Source organism: Mustela putorius, unplaced genomic scaffold (assembly GCF_011764305.1).
Source record: "Mustela putorius furo isolate JIRA1106 unplaced genomic scaffold, ASM1176430v1.1 tig00003896_pilon_pilon_pilon, whole genome shotgun sequence".
Taxonomy (NCBI): Eukaryota; Metazoa; Chordata; class Mammalia; order Carnivora; family Mustelidae; genus Mustela; species Mustela putorius.
In genome coordinates, this window is record NW_025422045.1 from 8,604,512 (window position 1) to 8,626,753 (window position 22,242).

The 22,242-nt window shown below is 41.6% G+C and overlaps 1 protein-coding gene across 2 annotated transcripts; it reads right to left on the bottom strand.

The window, feature by feature from the left end:
* Positions 1 to 434: 434 nt before the first annotated feature.
* On the bottom strand, positions 435 to 21,139 carry SPG21 (SPG21 abhydrolase domain containing, maspardin). Of its 2 annotated transcripts, XM_004758683.3 has the most exons (9): positions 20,867 to 21,137; positions 17,282 to 17,368; positions 14,481 to 14,642; positions 10,572 to 10,652; positions 9,489 to 9,634; positions 6,081 to 6,189; positions 4,982 to 5,089; positions 2,629 to 2,769; positions 435 to 1,160 (listed from the first exon to the last, which is right to left on the bottom strand). In XM_004758683.3, exons 2-9 carry the CDS (start codon positions 17,342 to 17,344, stop codon positions 1,044 to 1,046), a joined length of 927 nt encoding a protein of 308 aa, XP_004758740.1. In that variant the 5' UTR covers positions 17,345 to 17,368; positions 20,867 to 21,137; the 3' UTR covers positions 435 to 1,043. The 2 variants fall into 2 exon arrangements, with proteins under 2 accessions (XP_004758740.1, XP_044923365.1); XM_045067430.1 differs by lacking the exons at positions 435 to 1,160; positions 2,629 to 2,769 and adding an exon at positions 3,912 to 4,519 and having other exon boundaries at positions 20,867 to 21,139.
* Between the last annotated feature and the right edge of the window lie 1,103 nt (positions 21,140 to 22,242).

Here is a 22,242-nt window from a genome sequence, read left to right on the forward strand (position 1 = left end):
ATGATCCTTTAAATGTAACTGCCAGTTTAGGGCAAATACCAGGGACATAGAAACAAGTTAAAGGACACTGTGAGGCTGCAATCAACAAAATCCAGGCCATGGGGAATTCTATAGAGCAAATGAGCCTGTTTCTTCTACAGAGTAATGGCAAAAAAAAAAAAAAAAAAAAAAAATTTGGAATTTACATTCTACAAGAGATTCAAGAGACATTCCCACTGAGGAGGAGACAAGAACCTATGAAAAGTACCTGGCACATACTAACAGCTCAGTAAATAAGGGCTACCGTTACTTGACAAGGAGCATACGCACCTTAGTGAGATTAGGTAACTTACCTAATGTCACAAAGGACTGGCCAACGACACAATGGCCTGCTTCTCAGAAAGTCCTAGGTCTATGTAGCCCAATTGGGCAGCTACAGTAATCACCAAAGCCACTCACTGAAATTGAATTTTTATTCCAAATGACTGTAATGACTAGAAAGACAACAGATAAAACTGAAAATGATCTGCTTAACCGGAAATTAGAAGTAGTTGATTTTGCAGGAGAGCAAACGGTAGGGTGACAGAGAGCCTTGGCACTTGTGATAATGGTTATGACCAAGAAAGCATAAAAATAACCAATGTCCTTCCAATACACAATCTGGATGTGCAGCATTTACAGCAAATAACATAAAAAGAAAGAGAGGAGGAAAGAAAGTAAAAGGAAAAAGAAAAAAATAACCTCACAAAACCCCAAACCTCAGAAATTAACATTCCCTTAAGAACATGGTGGTGAGAAGACTTTTGGTAGCAAAATTTTCACAATTCTTAAAATGGGAGTCTTCAAAAGTACTTCCTCAAATTCAAAAGCTAAAAAAAACAAAACAGTTACACTGGCTCAGAAGAGCTGCCGCCTGTCACAAAGATGACAAACAGTCCTACTTCCAAACACAGTGATCACCGGCGAACCTGACCACGGAACGGGGTGGCTGCCCAGCAGGCACTCACACCGCTGATTGTACAAGAACTCTCTGGACCGCTCGTCATCAACAGGTGACGCCGCAGCTACTGCTCCTCCTGACTGAGGCTAAGGCTGCCTTTCTGCACCTCCAGTTCCTCGGCGCTGACCATTGACGGGTCAATGGCTGCGTATTTGGTTCCGTGGAATTGCAGCAAATGGATCTATGGAAACACAGGATTGTTATTTTCAATGCCACGACAGTACAGAAATGTTTTGTACTTCTAAAATTACAGAGGAACAGGGGTGCCTGGGTGGCTCGGTGGGTTAGATCTCTGCCTTTGGCTTGGGTCGTGATCTCAGGGTCCTGGGATTAAGACCCACATCCGGCTCTCTGCTCAGTGGGGAGCCTGCTTCCCCCTTTCTCTCTGCCTGCCTCTCTACTTGTGATCTCTGTCAAATAAATAAAAAAGAATCTTAAAAAAATAAAATAAAATAAAATTACAGAGGAACACATGTCGATTACAGAAAAGTTAGAAAGCACAGGAAAGTCAAAGAGGTATTTTGAAAAAACCCCAATGTGGGATCTTTGCTCCCTATTTCCTGTGTTACAAGTCTCTATAAAGTTCCTATAAACTCTTCATCAGCATTTTCAATGGTGGCGCGCTGCTCTGTGAGTAGGTGTTCACCCTCCTACTTTGCTGCTGTGACTCAGGTCCTTCCCATCCTCTGCTGTTCTGAGTAAGACCGTGATGACTGTCTCGAGTTTTTGTGAATTTCGGGTCCTCTCCTTAGGATCCACTGCCACAAGCAGATGACAGGACTAAAAGATGCGACTGGGTTTTGAAGATCTTGATACTTTTTTTTTTTTTTTTTTTTTTTAAGATTTTATTTATTTATTTGACAGACAGAGAACACAAGTAGACAGAGGCAGTCAGACAGAGAGAGAGGGAAGCAGGCCCCCTGCCGAGCAGAGAGCCCGATGCGGGACTCGATCCCAGGAACCTGAGATCATGACCTGAGCCGAAGGCAGCGGCTTAACCCACTGAGCCACCCAGGCGCCCAGATCTTGATACTTCTTGCCAAACTACCAAAGCAATAATTTCTCACTATTTTAATTAACCCATTTGGGTAGAGGGTGAAGGGGCAGTTTGTGTGTGTGTGTGTGTGTGTACGCGCTTTTTTTTTTTTTTTAAGTTTTATTTAAGTAATCTCTACACTCCACGTGGAGCTTGAACTCACAACCCAGAGATCAGGCATCGCAAGCTCTTCTGACTGAACCAGCCAAGCGCCCTTCCCTGTGTGTATTTTTTTTTTAATGCATCAGAAATGGATCAGAAAGCTGCTTCATGAAGGTGTTCTGCTCTGACTGAATTTACTGTATTCAGGAGGCAAGGTCACATCATAGGATGTGGCTACTTCGGTATGTGTGGATGTGAACCTGCTCTTCTTAGAAAAGAGACGGTAGGCAGAGAGTCACTCAACTGTCTCTAATATACCCAGCTGAATTCTGCTATAAATTGTTAATGTAAACCACCTTTTTCAAGTGAATGCCTCATTCCTACAGAGAACTCTGTAGTTCTCTTACTCTACCATCAAAAAGAAAGAAAGAAAAGAAAAGAAAAAATAGCTTTATGTTTCAAACCATACACTTTGCATTCAAAGTGCTCTGGCTTCCAAGCTGGGACTTACCTGTACATAAAGATTCACCTCTGCACTTCTGCACAGGTATGGGAAATTGCCTCCTGTTTTAAGGTGAGCCCTCCGGGCATTAGGATACAGTTTGTACATTTCTTCTTTAGCCTCGGTTGAAAGTGCACTCTGGTCAAATACCTTAAAAAAAAAAAACAACCCAAAAAACAAAAAACCACAAAGCTGAAGCTTACCAGTATTTTAGTATGTTCTTTGCACATTGTGGAACGTGCCTCCCAAAGCATTTCTTGCTTGTGAAGAGACACTGCTGAACCCCAGGCCATCTCCTACTCATCCCTGGTGACTTCTAACTCCAACATAAGCTACAGATTCTGTTGTCAAACATCTCTTGCATTCACTGGGGGAAAATCATGTCATGAATTTTTTCTCCTCAAACACAGCTGACTAAACTAAAAGAATATTAATAGTGAAAGCCAATTAATTTCAAAAAGATCACTAAAATCCCAAAAGAACTTTTACTTTATTACCTAAAAACAGTTACATAAGTAGTATATGCTCAGTAGAAAAAAAAATCCAAAAAATTTTTTTAAGAGTATAAGAAAAAGTCCAGATCTTTTCCTGGGGGAGCCACTGTTAGCAGTTTGTGGAGTATATGATTCTAGACATCTTTTAATGCCCACATAAACTTATGTGTACATACAAGCAAATAAGCTTTCAAAAAGTAATTTTTTAAATGAAGCACACATAAAAAGCATCTCCAATGTGCTGAAGCTTATACACCGTTTTCAGTGACCATGTACCCAAGTGGTGAGCTCAGTTTGGAAAAATGGGCAAGCAGTGCAAATGTACTGAGGACCAAATATTTTACCAAGAGTACTGAAAACCTCGTTCTGTCATGGCAAATTTCAGAATGTAGAGATTCCAGTTGAGAATGAGAAATTATTATTTACATACTTGTAATGGCTAATTTCCTGACAAAAATCAATTCTTAAAAACATGTTGATTTTAGCAATAAATCCGTTTATGAGGCAAAGTTACATGGTATGCAAGTTACATGATTTAAAAAAAATAAGCCAAAACACAATGGAATACCACTTTGCATCTATTAGCATGGCCATTATAAAAAAAAAAAAAGGGACGCCTGGGTGGCTCAGTTGGTTAAGCAGCTGCCTTCAGCTCAGGTCATGATCCCAGCGCCCTGGGATCGAGTCCCACATCAGGCTCCTTGCTCAGCAGGGAGCCTGCTTCTCCCTCTGCCTCTGCTTGCCATTCTGTCTGCCTGTGCTTGCTCTCTCCCCCTCTCTCTCTCTGATAAATAAATAAAATCTTTAAAAACAAAAACAACAACAAAATAAAACAGGAAATAACAAGTGTTGGGGAGGATATGGAACCACTGGAACTCTTGTGCGTTGCTGGTGGGAATGTAAAATGGTACAGCCACTGTGTAAGATGGTATCATGGTTCCTCAAAAAGTTAAACACAGAATCACCATATGGCTCAGCAATTTTACTTCTAGGTACAGACCCAAAAGAAGTGAAATTAGGCATTCAAACAGACACATTCATACACCAATACTCTGAGCAGCATGATTCTTAATAGTCAAATGGTAGAATAACCCAAATGCCCATCAACAGATGACTTCATAAATAAAATGTGGTATATACTAAAAGAAAATTATTATTCAGCCTTTAACATGCTATAACAGGAATAAACTTTGAAGACATTCTGCTAAGTGAAATAAGCAAGACACAGAAGTACAAGTATTATAAGATTCCACTGACATGAGGTACACAGACTAGTCAAATACATAGAGATAGTATATAATATTATATATAATATGTAATATTGGTTACCAGGGTCTGGGAGGAGGAGGGACTGGTGAGCTAGTGCTTAATGGGTGCAGAGTTTCAGTCTGGGATGATGAAAAGTTCTGGAAATGGATGGTGGTGTACACATAAACATGGTTAAAATGGTAAATTTCATTATGTATATTCAACCACAACTCAAAAAATATAAGAAGCAAGCTTTTGTGCCTATTAGACTTTATGGAATTCTTGATTCTCTGCCCTGTGAGGCAACTTTTCTTCACTGCACATATCTGGAGATGACAACAGCAAAAAATACATCAAAATGGGTAAGGACTACCATGCCTGTTTATGTTTATTCTGATTTCAAGGGTGTTACTCCTACCAGGGAAAATATGGGATAAGCAATAAATTGACTGTTTTAGAATTGAAAAAGCTGGGGGGTGGGCTGTCCAAAAAAAAAAAAAAAAAAATCCAAGGCAGCATTTGAAGAGGCATACTGAAAAATTATAAAATAAGTATGAGGAAGCTCTTGATATATACATTTAAAAAGGTAAAGCATCTATTTTACTTAAAAGGAAGCTTACATCCATAATGGTCACAGGGATGTCCCGAATCTTATGAGGTTCCACGTAAGAATTTTGACAATTCAGGGTAAGTCTTGAAGCCAGTTCACTCTGCCCCAAACTTTCCAGCTGCAGGAAGAAACACAGGCAAAGTATTTGGATTAGTTTTGTGCCTCACGTTTACATTAAATCCACAGCTGATATCTGTGCTTAGAAAGGTGGCATCATGTGTGGAGGCCAGGTCATCTGTGAGGAAATACTATGTACCCGGGAGACCAGCACTGGGCTTCCCAGCTGGTGGCGCTGTTCTGGGCATTCAGTAACCTTCAACCTGTGCCTCTTCAATCAGGTGCCTGTGGGCAGCAAGCCATTTTCCAAAGCCCCACACTGACAGATCAACATTTTTAAGAGATTTTGGAGCTGGAAGAGACCTCACGAAAATCATCTAGCCCCGTAGCCCCTTAACTGCAAGTGTGTAGACTCGCTACTTCAGACTCCCTCAGGGAGGAGAATGGGGGGCGGGGAGTAGAGTAAAAATATAAATTCTCAGACCCAATGCCCAGGGATTCCAGTTCAATGGGCTGGCGAGGCTTTGGAATCTGTATTTCTTTCTTTCTTTTTTTTTTTTTTTAAAGTAGGCTCCATGCTAACCCCAAGATCAAGAGCCGCACGTTCTACCAGCTGAGCCAGCCAGGTGCCTCCAGAATCTGTATTTTTTTTTTTTTTAAAAGATTTTTATTTATTTATTTGTCAGAGTGAGCACAGGCAGACAGAGTGGCAGGCAGAGGGAGAGGGAGAAGCAGACTCCCGCTGAGCAAGGAGCCCGATGTGGGACTCGATCCCAGGACGATGGGATCATGACCTGAGCTGAAGGCAGCGGCTTAATCAACTGAGCCACTCAGGTGTCCCCGGAATCTGTATTTTTAAAAGCTCCCCTCAAGTGATTCTGATGAATTACTTACCAGCAGTTAATATCCGTTGATGTACTAAAGTAAATATGGAAGACTGCTTAACAAACATCTCTAATACATACTCAATGAGACAGACAGATCATCAGGAACCAAGAAGACATGAAAATTCCTAGTACAAGGTGGCCCCCTTCAAATGCCATGATCCTTACCCTGTCCACCATAAAATCAATAGCATCAGCCATCATAGGGTCCACTGGGCCAGATGAAAAGTTTCCGAGAACGATTTTTTTGAGCATAAATGATGGCATTAGCCAAAAGCTGTAAAACAAAGATCTGGTAATTTAAATCTGCAAGACTACATAAAAATAACAAATATTCCATTCACTACTATAGCTTTGTATTAGCTAGGTACTTAGGATCTAAAGATAAAAAGAGCTGGTCTCTTCTTCCAAACAGCTGCTTTTGAAGCATCTTGTTTTTACATATATTTTCCCAAGCTCCCAAAGAGTTATGGTTTAATATGATCAAAGTTTTATTTGGGGATTTAGAATAATTATAAGCAGTATTTCAAACACCTTTACCAAGGTAGACATTTTGATAATTCTGAGATTTTGTTTTAACTAATTGGCTTTATTTCTAATGGCTAAACTATTTCCTTTAGAAAACTGAAAACTTGGGGCACCTATGTGGCTCAGTCAGTTAAGTGGCAGGCTCTTGATTTTGGCTCAGGTCACTATCTCAGGGTCATGGGAGTTAAGCCCTGCCTTGGGCTCTGTGCTCAGCAGGGAGCCTGCTGGAGATTCTTCCTCTCCCTCTACCCTCCTCACCCTCTGAAATAAGTAAGTAAATATTAAGGAAAAAAAAAAAAGGAAAACTGAAACCTTAAGATCTCAACCTTCAGGTTTCTATCACCTTTTGAATGACTGATATTTCAAAATAGCAAAATGAAAGTTATTGTACCTCCCGAAGTTTGCTACAAGCAGATTCAACTGGACTAATTCAAAGCAATTCAATCTACGAATTTCTGTATGTGATTTTTAGTTGGTATTTGTTACATTAATTACAAATGCTGACAGCCATTGTCTAGGGCAAATACTACTTTCTTTAAACCTATGCTAGAAATGACTTATAAAAGGAGCAGACTACGTTCTGACGCATGTTCTCTCCATGGAATGGCTTGTTCGAAATTAGCTGAGCTTCCCTCAACAAGCACAGCTGGCCATCTTTCATTACCTTTCTCCGTCCCGCCTCCTACGGCTTCCACATCTTCTCAAGGTGATGCTGCCTAGGTACCCCCTGTGAGGGGCAGATCCTGTTGGCTTTGCCTGCCCCTGTAGCCTCAATGTGTGGCATGTAGCAAGCACTCAGATACCTGAGAAAATATAGCTCACATGCAGAAGCACAAATTAGGGGCAGCCACTTTGGAAAACAGTGTGGAGATTCCTTAAGAAATTAAAAATAGAGCTGCCCTATGACCTGCAACTGCACTACCGGGTATTTGCCCCAAAGACACAGATGTAGTGAAAAGAAGGGCCATATGTACCCCAATGCTCATAGCAGCAATGTCCACAGTCACCAAACTGTGGAAAGAGGCCCTTCAACAGAAGACTGGACAAAGAAGATATGGTTCATATATACAACAGAATATTATACCTCCATCGGAAAGGATGAACACCCAACTTATGGAGGAAAAGGAAAGGAAAAATGAACTGGGGGAAAATGGAGGGCGAGACAAACCAAGACAGACTGTGGACTCTGAGAAACAAACCGAGGGTTTTGAAAGGGAGGGGGTGGGGGGATGGGTGAGCCTGGTGGTAAGTATTAAGGAGGGATTCCAAGAGCTTTGGGTGTGGTGCCTAAACAATGAAAAAAACAAAAATAAAAAGAAAACAAAGTAGGGGCAGTCTAGGCTTCTGGCAATTAAAACAACATTAAAATCATCAAAAATAATCAATGAGCTTTAGTGCCTTGTCTGGACATGAACTCTTTGTAGCTAATGTATTATTGCACAATTGCTCAGCAAACTGCTGAGATAACATCAGGAATAGTTTTTAAAAAGACCAGAGTACCATTTTTATTTTAAGTAAGCTATACGCCCAATGTGGGACTCAAACCCAGGACCCAGAAATCCAGAATTGCATGTTTTACCAACTGAGCCAGCCAGCTGCCCCTTCAATTTTAAAGAGATGTGAAAATCATGAAAACAATGTTTACCTATAGCATTCGGGAAAAATCAACCTGGTCATACAGGTATGTATATTCACTGGGCCTTTCTTTTCTTTTCTTTTCTTTTCTTCTTCTTCTTTTTTTTTTTTTAAAGGGTAGAGCCTAGCCTCACTAGCAATGAAAGAACCCACATTAAGTCAGCTTTAAGGTGACTATTACATACAGATCAAACTACTTGAAATGTTATCTTCAATGAAGGGATGGTTCAAAGGAAACAAGCCCCCCACTGGTTGCCCCACAAATCATCCCACCATTCCCATTGTTCTGGAAGCTGACGACCGTTAATGTGTCATGATGTGCAAAATGTCTGCTGACAGACTAAATGTTCTATTCCCTCTATTTTTGGAAACACATCTCAAGGAAATAACCCAGAAAGGGAAGGGAAAAAAGTGATTTGTACAAAGATTTACAGTAGAACGAAGAATAAGGGGAAGCCATATGCCTAAAGAAATTGTGTCAGTCGATATACAGCAAAATAGTAAGTGGAACAAGCAGAACACTGTATTAGTTCTACAGGCTCTGTATAACTAATACTGTAAGAGCACATGAATGTACATTGAACAAAGCTAAACAATAATTTAGAATAGGAGAAATAGCTGAATTCAGAGTTCATTCCAGCTTTTTTTTTTTTTTGCAAAGGTGATTGTTTCTAATTTTACTTATTTAAAAAAAATTTTTTTTAAGATTTATCTATTTATCTCTTTGAGAGAGAGAAAGAGAACAAGTGGGAGGGGCAGAAAGAGAAAGAATCTTTTTTTTTTTTTCTTAAAGATTTTATTCATTTGACAGAGATCACAAGCAGGCAGAGAGGCAGGCAGAGGAAGCAGGCTCCCTGCCGAGCAGAGAGCCCCGACACAGGGCTCGATCCCAGGACCCCAGGACCCCAGGACCATGACCTGAGCCAAAGGCAGAGAAGCTTTAACCCACTGAGCCACCCAGGTGCCCCAAGAAAGAGAAAGAATCTTAAGCAGACAACCACCCTGAGCACAGATCCCGATGCGGGGCTTGATCTCAACCCTGAGATCACAACCAGTGTCCAAACCAAGATTTGGAAGCCCAAATGACTGCACCACCCAGGTGCCTCTGATTGTTTCTTTCTTTCTTTTTCTTTTTTAAGATTTTATATATTTATTCATGAGAGACAGAAAGAGAGGCAGAGACAGGGGAGAAGCAGGTTCCCTGCTGAGCAGGAGCCCCATATGGGACTTGATCCCAGGACCCCAGGATAATGACCTGCGCCGAACGCTGACCTTTAACCACCAGGTGCCCTGTTTCTAATTTTAAAAGCCAGGGTAGTTTCCTTAGTGCAACAAAAAAACCCCCAAAATCTGCATTTTAAAAAATTCTACTGAACGAAAGTCATAATTTTGGCCAAATGTTTACATTCTTACCTGTTTGCAGTCCAAGTTTGGTTGAAGATAGAGGTGTCACTGAAGGAATTGCAGAGGATGAGGGAATGGACTCTGGGAGATTTGTGTGTATATTCAGCAAATTTCTGGGCCAAAAAGCCACCCAAAGAAGCCCCAAAAAGATGAACCTAATTGCAAACAAATACAAGAAGGATACTAAAACAATAATCAATCCTAAACATAAATACCCCTCAAAAAAGCTGTTTTAGTTATCACCAAGCAAAGAATATAATGTCATCACCAGTCTTAGATGAAATAACCATAGCAGTTCAACATTTAGGAAATACTGTATTTAAATACAATTTAGACACATACTATCAAGAAAACAATTTGTGCACACAAATACAAGGTAAAAAAAGAAAAAACATTACCTATAGGTTGCACTAGAAAATGAAGCCATTTAGTAATTTATGTTTAAGAAAATTGTGATTTGATAATTCTACCCCTAGGTACATACTTGAGAGAACTGAAAATGTATGTCCACACAAAAACCTGCACACGAATGTTCAGAGCAGTGTTATTTCTAACAGCCAAGCAATGCAACGATCCAAACATGCCTCAACTGACAAATGGATAAATGCAATGTGGTTCACCTACCCGACGGGATATATATTATTTGACCATAAAGAGGAATACGAAGTACTGATAACAGGCTACTACTAGGATGATCTGTGCAGACACTATGCTAAGTTGAACAACTCAGTTAGAAAAGATGAATATTGCATGATTCCATTTATACAAAATACCCAGAAAGGGTACATTTACACAGACAGAAAGTAGATTAAGTTGCTAGGGCCAGCGGGAGGAAGGGTCAGGAGTGATGGCTAATGACTACGGGATTTCTTTTTGGGGTGAAAAAAAATTTCCTGAAGTTGATTGTGTTGATGGTTGCCTCTATCTGTGACTATATTACAAATCCTAGTCACACACTTTAAAAGGGTAAATTATATGGTATGTGAATTATATCTCAAAAGAACTACCACTTAAATGAAAGGTAACACTACCCTTTACAATGTAAATGTTGCATTAAAATCACATTTAAATAATTAGTTTCAGGGGACTCACCTTATCCAGTTGTAAATGGTCTAAAAGTTTTCTGAATCCGTCACAGAATTCGAGATGGTCCCAATAAACTGGATACTGCAACTGGAATAACAATAATTAATAACTATATACAAATGAAAAATTTAGGACTCCCATAACAGCACTTCTCATTTGCTCAAGCTGTCCTCCTTATTCAAACTATGTGAAAATAAGCTCTCACCTTCTTCTAAACTTTGAAATTCACATTTTACCTAACAGACCAATTTAATAAATAGCACACTTGTGAAACTGAATAACAATTTCAATTTACATCTATTTCCTTCCCAAATAGCTAAGAAACTCTGAGGTTCATGGATGAACAGGGCCGAACCCTTCCAAGTAAAGAAATACTGTTTGCCCTTAAATCTACCTTAATTCTAAATTATGGCTCTAAATAAAATTCTGTCTGGGGAGAATTCCCTCTTTTTTGGTAGCATGGCTTAAAGGGAGTATTCAATAAAACTGTTCCTCTTTTTTTTTTTTTTTTTTTTAAAGATTTCATTTATTTATTTGACACAGAGAGATCACAAGCAGGCAGGGAGGCAGGCAGAGAGAGGAGAAAGCAGGCTCTCCGCAGAGCAGAGAGCCCAATGCAGGGCTCGATTCCAGGGATCATGACCAGAGCCAAAGGTAGAGGCCTTAACCCACTGAGCCACCCAGGCGCCCCTGTTCCTCTTTTTTAAATTGACTTAGTCATTCTGATTTCTTGTACTTTTGTGACCAAAGAAGTATGGTGCTTGACCCTAAGTAGCTTATGAATTACGATGAGGAGGAGGAAAAGAAATACAAGTCACTAAGTCCCTTGAGGGTATTCTAGCTTGTCACCTAAGAATTGCCCTCTCTTTAATAGTAAGCAAATGAGGGGCACCTGGGTAGCTCAGTGGGTTAAAGCCTCTGCCTTCGGCTCAGATCATGACATCAGGGTCCTAGGATCAAGCCCCACATCGGGCTCCCTGCTCACTAGGAAGCCTGCTTCCCCTTCTCTCTCTCTCTCTCTCTCTCTGACTGCTGCTCTGCCTCCTTGTGATCTCTGTCTCTCTGTCAAATAGATAAATAAAATCTTAAAAAAAAAATAAGTAAATGATGCCTGGTTGTTTTAAGTACTTAGATTCATTCTATCACTAACAAATCTCTGGAATAGATACTGCCAAGTATATAATAGGATAATTTTAGACCTGATGGAAATATGTTACTTTTACTATTAAAAATTTCATTTGTAGGTAAGATTCCACTATTCTGACAGGATGGAAAAGAGCCTCTCCCTAACAGAAAATTTGAGAATTTGAGTCAGATGATAGAAAAGAAAGCAGATGATATATATTTATTTTTTTATTTTTAAATTTACATTAAAAATGTATTTATTTGACAGAGAGAGCATAAGCAGGGGAGCAGCAGCAGAGGGAGAGGGAGAAGCAGGTTCCCCACTGAGCAAGGAGCCTGACATGGGGCTGGAATCATGACCTGAGCTGAAGGCAGACACTTAACCAACTGAGCCACCCAGGTGCCTCATGAAGACATATTTTTTTTTAAAAAGATTTTATCTATTTATTTGAAAGAGTCTGGAGAGCGCATGCCTGCGTGAGTGGAGGGGAGAAGCAGAGGGAGAGGGACAAGCAGATTCTCCACTCAATGCAGAGCCTGGAGCCCGATATGGGGCTTGATCCCAGGACTCAGAGAGTAAGACCTGAGCCAAAGTCATGCTTAATGACTGAGCCACCCAGGTGCCCCAAGAAGGTATTTTTATGAAGCCTTTAATTTAAAGATATCCTTGCCCTAGATAGGTAATAAAATTGTATACAACTTAACACAGACATACACCTAAATATATACAATCGAGTACAAGTAAAACTAGAAATCAGAGTAAGATCAGTGGACTGTATTAATCAATACCCTGGTTATGATATCCTACTATAGTTTTGTAAAATGTTACCACAGGGAGAAACTGGGCAAAGAATAAAAGGGACAGCTCTGTATTATTTTTTGACAACTGCATGTGACTCTGTAGTTATCTCAATAAAAATTTAAATGAGAAAAGGGCCTGTGCCTTTTAACTGTGAAATACTAACAAATATCTAGTACATTTTAAAACCTCATGGACGGGGCGCCTGGGTGGCTCAGTGGGTTGGGCCGCTGCCTTCGGCTCGGGTCATGATCTCAGGGTCCTGGGATCGAGTCCCACGTCGGGCTCTCTGCTCAGCGGGGAGCCTGCTTCCTCCTCTCTCTCTCTCTGCCTGCCTCTCCGACTACTTGTGATTTCTCTCTGTCAAATAAATAAATAAAATCTTTAAAAAAAAAAATAAATAAAACCTCATGGAATTAGGCACATAAGGACAAAGTAGCTTTGAAGTCACCATTGGCCTTTTCTGTCTATTTTTAAGAAATTTCTACACCCAACGTGGGGCTCAATCCACAACCCCGACATCAAGAGTCACATGCTCCACCAAATGGGCCAGCCAGTCACCCCTGGACTTTTCTTTATTCTTTATCTAGCTAATGAAATAAGGAAATCCTACGTCAAGAAGCTTGAGGGCTAAAAGAAGTACCCATCTGGAAGGTAAAGCAAGCATGACCTGCCAGTTAGGAGCAATAAAAACACAGTCAACTTCAGAGAGTGCTCTAAAGTGAGAGAGAAGCCTGAGGCCACTCAGTCTCCCCCATCCCCGGCTGATTAACAGCGGCCACCAGGAAAGCTACTACCGTGTCCTGGGCTGCAGCGGCCATCTTGCTCTCCTAACATGCTGTCCACCAAGAGGAATTTATGAAAACCCAGAACAAGGGAGGATTATGTTGCAGAGACTCAAAACACACCATATGAGGAATGATTAAAGAATGGGGAGAATTCTGCCAGGGAAGAAAAGACCTTGGGGGAAAGGCACCGGGCGATGCTGATAGTAACTAGTTTTCTCCATAAGGGCTGTCAGGAGGAAGAACTGGGATTTGTTTTGTGTGGCCCTAGTTGGTGGTAAACCCAGTAGAATTTTCAGTTGCCTTCCAAGAGAAGAGATCTGGTCAGAGTTTTCTCTCCTTCAGACAGTAAATAAAATAGTAAAAGCAATACTCCCACAGGGAGACCTGTGTAGGTGTTACTATTCCAGCTCCCAGAAACAACTGCCTGCTCAAAGCCACATAGTCTCTCCATCCCAGGAAGCCAGGAGACCAGCCTCCACTGTTACGCAGTCCGGGCATGCCACAAAACTAGTCACAAACAACAGTGACTTCTTCACCTACACTGCTCTCCCAGAAGGGATTTGAGAACAAAACGGGAAACTAGATTTAGTCCAAACTCAGTAAGAAAATAACAAAAACAGAAAACTTAACCAAATGCTGAGATTATGAGCATTATAATGAATAAACCTCATCTCCACTTTTGAAGACTTACATTAAAGCAAGCTTTCAGTTACCCGAGTGTTAGCAGACCCCTTTCTGCGGGAGAGTGCACATTCACCTCCTCTGGAAGCAGTGGGGTCATGAACTAGGAGGGGAAATAGAGTCAGAAGACTCCGGTTGGTTCTCCCTACACCCCCTAGTGGCCATGACCTGCCACGATCACCCAAACGACCTGAACCTCCATTTCCTCATCTGTAAACAAGGCTGATGCTTCCTACTGTTCAGACTTAAGACAATCTACGTAAAAGCTGGGCACAGAGGTTTCCACAGAGGTCTGTTCCCTCTGCTTCTCTGTGTGTCCATGTACTGTACAGCCTTCCTTCAAAAGATTTCATTTCACATTTAAGAAAAGAAAAAAAGTGTCTTCCTTCCATTAAAAACAAAAAACAAGACACCAAAAACATGGACCATTACTATAGTTCATCAGAAACAGAAGCACACACATACAAAAAAAAAACCATGAAATGGGGACATGAATTGTAATACTGACCCAATAATACTTACAGCTATAACCCGGTAACCCCAGCCGGTCAACGCCAAGATCTGCCTGAAAAACACATCAGCGGTTCCACTGACAGGGGGGAGAAAGATCAGAGGACACCTGATATTTCTGGGGCCCGCATCATACAGCGACCATATTTTACTATCATCATCATCCACGATAATCTGGAGGGAAAGTTAGAAGAAAAGAAAAAAGGAAAAGCTTATGGATTTGGTTTTATACTGTTACTTTATACTGCAATTTCTCTGACAATTTTAATGTCACTGCCTTGGTTGTTAACAAGGTTCCCTGGGGATCACACCAGATTAGCATGTATAATAAACTGCTTTGGTCTCTTTTTCCCTCTTCAGTGCTAACATATTACACAGAACTGCTTCATACTCTTCCAAAGAGCTGCTTTTTTTCAGAAATCAGTTTTTAATTTTCTTTCCCATCCATGATTATATGAAGCCCTATTCTGTTTACCATTAAACAGTAAATTCTGTATATGGCATCTTATTTCTTTCCCATACTTCTGGCTGTGTGTGTGTAGGAGGCAATTTGCAAAGTCATTCTCCAGCTCTGTCCAGAGGGGAGAAAAGACTCCAGGCTCTCGGACAAACTAGGGAGAGATGGTCACACTCAGGAGATGGTTCTGGAAGCTGATCCAGACCATGCCTCTGAGGCGGGAGACTCTTGCTAGAGAGGAAGGAGGCCGCAGCTGTAGGTGTCCCTGTCCTGGGAGAATGTTTCAAACCAGTCAGTCAGGTGTGGGGAGTTGGCAGAGAGAAAAACTGTCTTTCTGGGGAAAAAAGGGTAGGGAGCATCAGAAACCCTCTTGAATTAGTAGTTCTTAACCCAGCAGGGGAAAAAAAGATGAGCATTAAATAAGCTGAGTCAAGTCAGGTGCTCAGTGCTGAGTCTGGCAGATATATTGTGTTCAGTGAGTGTTAGATATCAGTATTATTCACTGCGTAATCATTTTTGTTTTCTCTGGCTCACTTTTTGGTGGGATTTGGAAAAGTACATTTACTGACTGAACTTTTGCCAATGCAAATCAATATTTATGCCAGTTTGCCATTAAAAATCTCAAGGTCTCTAGGTTCTGTTTTCGGAGAGCTCCTAGCTGGCAGTGCTGTGGGCCCAAGGGGTCACTGAGATCACGGATATCACTGGGAGCAGACAAATGAGGCAAGGTAATGTCCAGAGGACCATAACAATTCGCTTTTGGACTTCCCCAGCTCAGAGATGATGACAATAATACTCATACCTGTGTTTTTGCCCTTTGTATTTTGCCACTCACCATTTTGCTTTTCATTGTTTTTTGGGTTTTTTTGGTTTGTTTGTTTTTGTTATGATTGTGATGAAAATCTCTTAATGGCTTTTGACAGTACACACAGTAAATCCCGATCTGTAGTAATAACATTCATATGAGATAAGATATTCAGATCTCCAAGATTTTCTAGGAAATTATTCCAATAATCCATTTGGAATAAGTTTATCACTTCAATGTTCTCAGAGTTCCCTAAATGACAAATCTGTCAGAATTATATTTGATAATTTTAGAAGACACAGTATCTCTTTGTAATTTAAAATCTAGCACCACAAAATTTCAAGCAAACTTATCATGACTTGCGGACCAGACTGAGGTCAGTCTGGAGAAAATGACATCAATGAAACTACTGGCTATAACTACTTTTAAGAATATTTCAGTGAGTCTGGTGTTGTCTTGGGTCTGGAGATCAGCTTACTGAGAAAGTGAGTCCGTCAAGAGGAGCTCACATGAGTTACTTGCAGGGATGGGACAAGGTAGAGGGACCCCAGAAGCCAATTATCTTTTAGCATGACAGTGTTTCCCAGGGAACAAGAAGGAAGGGAGGCTCCTTTTGTTAAGCAGTGAAATATTTCTGGCTTTGAAACCAGATTAATTTGATTCTAATCCAGACTCTACCAGGCTGTGTGATCTTTAACAGGTTAACCTCTCTGGATATCAGTTTTGTCATCTATGAAATGGGCATCATTACCCACTTTGTTAAACCGTTCAAAGAATTAAATAAAAGATCCGGGAAATTCTACAACACTGCTGGTTATATAGCAGATACTCTGTTTATAATTGGAGGAGAACTGTATCTCAAATTCTATATGGAGAAAAGTTGTGTTATTAATTCAAACCTGCATGGTGCTTTCACAGATGTCTACCCTGACAAAATGATTATTAATAGAGACACAGAAGATTTTCAGATCACAGTAACTCTCATACTTCTGCAAAAGGATCAGCAAAGATTTTGCTCTGTGGCTTAACTAGCTTTTGTCTAGTGTGATCCCCAAACATTTGTGATTATTTGGGGACTCAGAGACAACAGTCAAACTTCAATATAAGTGCTTGGGGTTTTTGGACATTCCAGGCAAATAAGGTTTCCTGAAGATGCCTACCACTGCAAACAGAAGACCTATAATGTGACCCAAAGTAAATCTTAAATCTGAGGAACAGTAAAAGGCTTTATAACAGAATCTGACCACACTTACTATGCAGTTGCTGTTACTGCAAGTTTTCCCCTAAACGGAGTACAAATATTCCTGCTTGCTTGGATACATAAAAGCAATTATAAAATAATGAGTATAGTTATACCCACTTTTACTCTTGAATAAGTCTCAAAAGTTGACTGCACTTGACAAAGAAGGGAGAACTTTACGCTCTACAGCCCACCGTCACGATACTTGGCAATGACCTTTTACTCTCAAACACTACTAAGGCATAACATCTCAGTCACAAAAACAGAACACAAGATTTTGAGAAGAAGAGGTGTAGTAAAACCATACATACCTTTTTAAGGGGAACTGTACTTCTAAACCAGTTATAATCAGGAGAGACTTTAATCTCTCCCATGATTAGCTGAAATGGAGGTTAACCCTGAAATAAAAGCATGTGATGTTTCACGTCAAGAATTCATGTTTACATCAGAACTAAATGTAGAGTCTGGTCTAGCTATACCAACAATACCTTAAATGGTAAAACCAAGGAAATGGACTATTTTACCTCTTGCATATACTTAAGCTACAGAAAACAATTTGGTGAAATCCTATAGTCATAGAGCAGGGTAGGGCCCTTGAGAGACAATGACTCCAACTCCCTCGTTCCTCCAGATGAAGAATCCAATCTAGAAAATTTAAATGACTTACCAGAGATCCCATGGCTATTACAGAGCTAGGACCAGAGGCAGGGAAGAGTCTTTTCTGACATCAGACTGCCTGCCCTAGTTAAATGACTGCAAACTCTGTTGACAGTATCTTAGAAATCTATTTTAACAAAGATGTAGAATGATAGGGAACAGTCCACACTAGAGAAAGGAGGTTATGTAAGCGTGCCTCCTGATCACTTCACAAATGCCATAAATCTAACTCTAGTGGAATATAACTTCAGAACTTCACATGTAGTACTTAATGCAAAATACAGGAAGATTTGCTGTTCACGCTGGTGTGATTAAAAGTGATATAACCTCTTCTGAAAGATCTGTGATAAAATACCAGAATAGGCTTGACGGCACTGTATCTAGCAACAAAACATTTGTCTTTAGAAAAAATTGGTAATTTCTAGCTTTTATAGCTCTGTGACCTTGGAAAAGTCACTGACCCTCTTTGGGCTTGTTTTGTCATCTACGACAAAGTCTAGAACAGGGCTTGGCACAGAGGTGTTATCCATTGACAAAATGGATGACTATGTCCTAAGAAGACTGGATCAGGCCATCCTAAACTCCCTCTGACTCAGCCCTGTAAGAGCTTCGGACTGGCTGGGCATCTTCAATTGAAAGGCTGCCCCTCTTTGCTAAAGCATCTGTGTTATGTCATAATAAGAAACTGAAATTACAGCTCTCTGTTGCAGATTCTTATTGCCAAATGAGGAACTTCCACCCACTGGTTTGGAAGGATTCAAATACTTGCTGTTCATCTTGTCCTCTACCCCTAGGGTGAGTCTGGATTTCCTACTAGGGCTAGGATGTGTTCATGACCACTAGACTTAACTCCTGGGCTGACTCCGAATTGTCATTTTAGAGGTTCTCTGGACTGGCTAGGAGCTGGGGACTCTAAACCCAATGAAACTCTTCCCTTTTGGCCTCCCACATCTGCTGTCTTGGGAGTACAAGGAACTAACAGTCTTAACAGTTACCTCTAACCTTGGGGGGTTACTAAACTAAACCCCAAGGAGATGGCAAATGTAGACATCCATTACTAAACCTGACTTACAACCCTGACATTGTAATAATGGTCTGTTCTCTCAAGGCTAGGATGGTGATTTTAGAAAAGTATGTTAAAATCATAACTTGTTCTAAAGAGTACCAAGAATATCATTAGCCAGTCTTAAGCTGAAATCAGTGAAATCACAACTGCAGTTATAATTCATACTGGAATAAAGAAAATCATTCTCTGCATATCCATTTTCTCTTAACAAATAGTAACATGTTAAAAAAAAATCTAAGCCATTTATCTGCTCAGCAGGTTTATAAAACACCTAAGGCCCTTAAAGCCAAATAGTTAGCTTCTAGATTTGTCAAACTTGGGACAAATTATTCAGTTTTGGAATCGGCTGCAATGTACAAACCAAACTATCATAAAGATCACACACAGATCGTACACATACAGATACAGATTATACACGGGCACACACATTCACTGTCATCCACTTCTTCCCACAGCAATAAGTAGAAAGATGTTCCTTACCACAGTCCGCGGTATTATTCACAACCAACTCAGTATTATAACTCTTTATAACTAATCTCACTAGATGGAAAGATTCCACCCAACTGTGACTACATTTTTGTAGGGGCAAGTGATTTTAACACTTGTGCTAGTTTGGCAGCACATGAAAGGTAAGACAGATACCAAATGTTGCATTTGACCAACTGACGTCTAAGTGGGGGAAAAAAAAACAACTCACTGCTGCAAAGGCAAAGCAGCTGTGAGTGGTATGAAAAGGAAGTTTGTTCTCCTAGCTCTCTTTCATTCTCTAAAGGGGTATACTTTTCCAAGTCACAAGAGGAACATTCTGTATATGGCCAAAAAAAAAAAAAAAAAAAAAAAAGTTAACTGAGATTGCGACCAAACTGGTCAGTATTAAATAAGAAAGAATGCGGATCAAATGTGGACTGATTTGATCTCTCACAATTCAATTCTTCCACAAAAACAAAAGCACCTGTTCACGCTGGTGGGAAAAGGGCTGCAGACATCAGCCTCAATCTTGCCTAAAGAAACCCCTCCTCAGGGAGTGCTTTTGACACCCAGTCCTCTCTAGCCCTTGAGGTGCTAGACAATAAAATTGCCAATTTTGAGTGTGCACCAAGAATTTCATGCACTTATCTCTCAGGGTTCCAACAGAACCTGCCAGTTTACAATCAGTGAGATTGTCTTTAAGAATGTTTAAGTCACATAACCAGCTTAACTAGTCAGAGGTTTTTGGATCCTTTATCTCAATCTGTAGTTGATCCACATATGGACAATCTGTGATTATTAATACCAGCAATAAGTAAATATTAGAACCTGAGGGTCTCTAGGCGATCCAACTGGATTTCTTAAGGGCAAGTCTCCATAGATTACCACACCAGTAGAGAGCTATTCTTTTTTCAGATCTCTTCAGGGGCAGATTTATTCCTATTCTCTTCAGGAACTTACTCCATTATTGTCTAAACCTCATGGGAGGAAAAGCTGCCTACCTGACATTTCTTCGGTGACACCTCACCTTGTGCTGTCTTGGGATAAAAGCTCTTGGAAATTTGCACACAGCTATTAAGTTACTCCTGAGTCTCTTGAGTCTTTCAGCTACAAGGAGCTGGAACATTGCCCGAGGAGACAAAGAAGCAGCATAAATGCAGAATTTATAACTCCCCAGGAAAACCAGAAGAGGAAAAGCAAAACACTAGTCCTGCTACCTCCCTCACACCTGGCAATGACAAAGACATTTGTCACTGAGGTGCAATCTCCAAAATAACTAGCTTCTTTCTGCTCAGAGTTCTTAAAAGTTGAAAAACATATTCCTGGACTGCAGCAGTGTATCCCCAGGACCGGATTACAGCAGTACGCTCTGGTCCAGCGCCCCCTCCGACCCTAACCCCAGATGATCCAAACACAGACCCCACCCCACCCCAGTCCCACCGTGAAAGCCTCAAAAAGGCAGGGTCACAGGTACACCGACCAAGTCAGGAACCCAAACTCGACTTCAGACAGACAGACAGACACACACACACACACAGAGGGACGTGCGATCACGTGCATGGTCACATGGACCAGCCCACTAGGGGCCACACAAACAAAGTCACACCAACGGAGGCAGCCGCGCACGCTACATACACACCCACCTGCTAGCCTAAACACATCACACACCCACAGCCCGCTTCCCAGGCCCTCACCCACCCCTCACCTGCCGTGGCCTCCCCCACGTCCCTTTTCCTCTTCCCCGAGGCGGCTCTTCCCTCCAGTAGGAGCGCGGGCCGTGGGGATGGCTGGGCCCAGTTCACCGCCGGCAGCTAGAGCACTCAGTACCCGCAAGCGCCGCGAGCTGTGGGGGCGAGTTGGAGGGCGGGCCTCGGAGGGGCGGGGCGCGCGGCCGGGCGAGCCTGGGCCGCCGCGCTCCCCCTCGCCGAACGGTCCGCGCAGTGGGCGCGAGCCTCGCGCTTCCGGGTTCGGAGGAGGCGGGGCCACGTTTTGAGGAAGGGGCGGGGCTGCGTGGCTCCGCCGGTCACCATGACGACAAGACTAGCAGCAGCTCTAGGTGAGTGACTCCGGGCGTTCTCAGTACGTGCTGCGGGTTGGGGATCGGTGTCCGCCTTGGAGGTGGCGGCGAGCTCGGGAGGAGGTCCGAGTTGCCTCTGGGTCAGCTATAGGTCACCCATTCGATCGGGCACCGAGGGAGAGACTGTGCGAGTAGGGGGCGCCTGACTCCTTGGAACCTGCCTCTGTCTTCAGTTCGCGCCCCCCTGGAGGAAGCAGGTGCGGACCGTTTCTCTCCGCCATGTAAAGCTTTGGGGGACCCCTTTGGATTACAGGCTTTGGTGAACAGCGCTTTGTATACTGTCTTTCCTTGGCAAGATTTTTTTCCTCTTGGCACAACCAAGACGCCCTCCGTAGTCCTCCCTGTAACACCCCTCACAACACATTCCAGACTTGGGCTGACATTCTGAGGGATTTCTGAGAACGGCTCCCCCAAGCTTCCAGCTCCTGCATCACTTAAATATTTACAAATATTTACAAATATTAATATATTTGTAAACTTTCCTCTTAAGCAAAATGTGGCAGAGGTTACTCACTAAGGCATTTACAGTTTGCTGGAAAAAAATGTGTAATAAGGTTGGATAACATGTAAATCTTGTTTGAAGTCTTTTTGTGATCCTGCAAGGTCCTGTTGAAAGTGCCTCCCCCTAATCTGTTTTAGGGAAAGCTTTTATCCAGTTTAAAGCCTTTGGTTTGTGCCCCTACCGCGGCAACTGTTTATGGGATTAAGGTCAGGGAAGAATCTGAGTAAATTGCACCCTTAGTTATGACCTCTGCCTTCCTGCTCATGAACGTTGGGTCCCAGTCTAGAACTCCTACAAATCCCAGACGCATTTCCCAAGACCACAATCACAGTTTAGCGGCTCCTCCCCACCCCAGCACTTCTTTCAGAATTTTCAGTCAGTCATAGGAAGTGGTCTTTTATTATAAACACCAGGTAGGTGCAAAGGGCATATTTCTACAGAAGATTTTTAACCTGTGGCTTTTTCCTCAAAACTTTGGAATAGTTCAAAGAACGGAATAAAT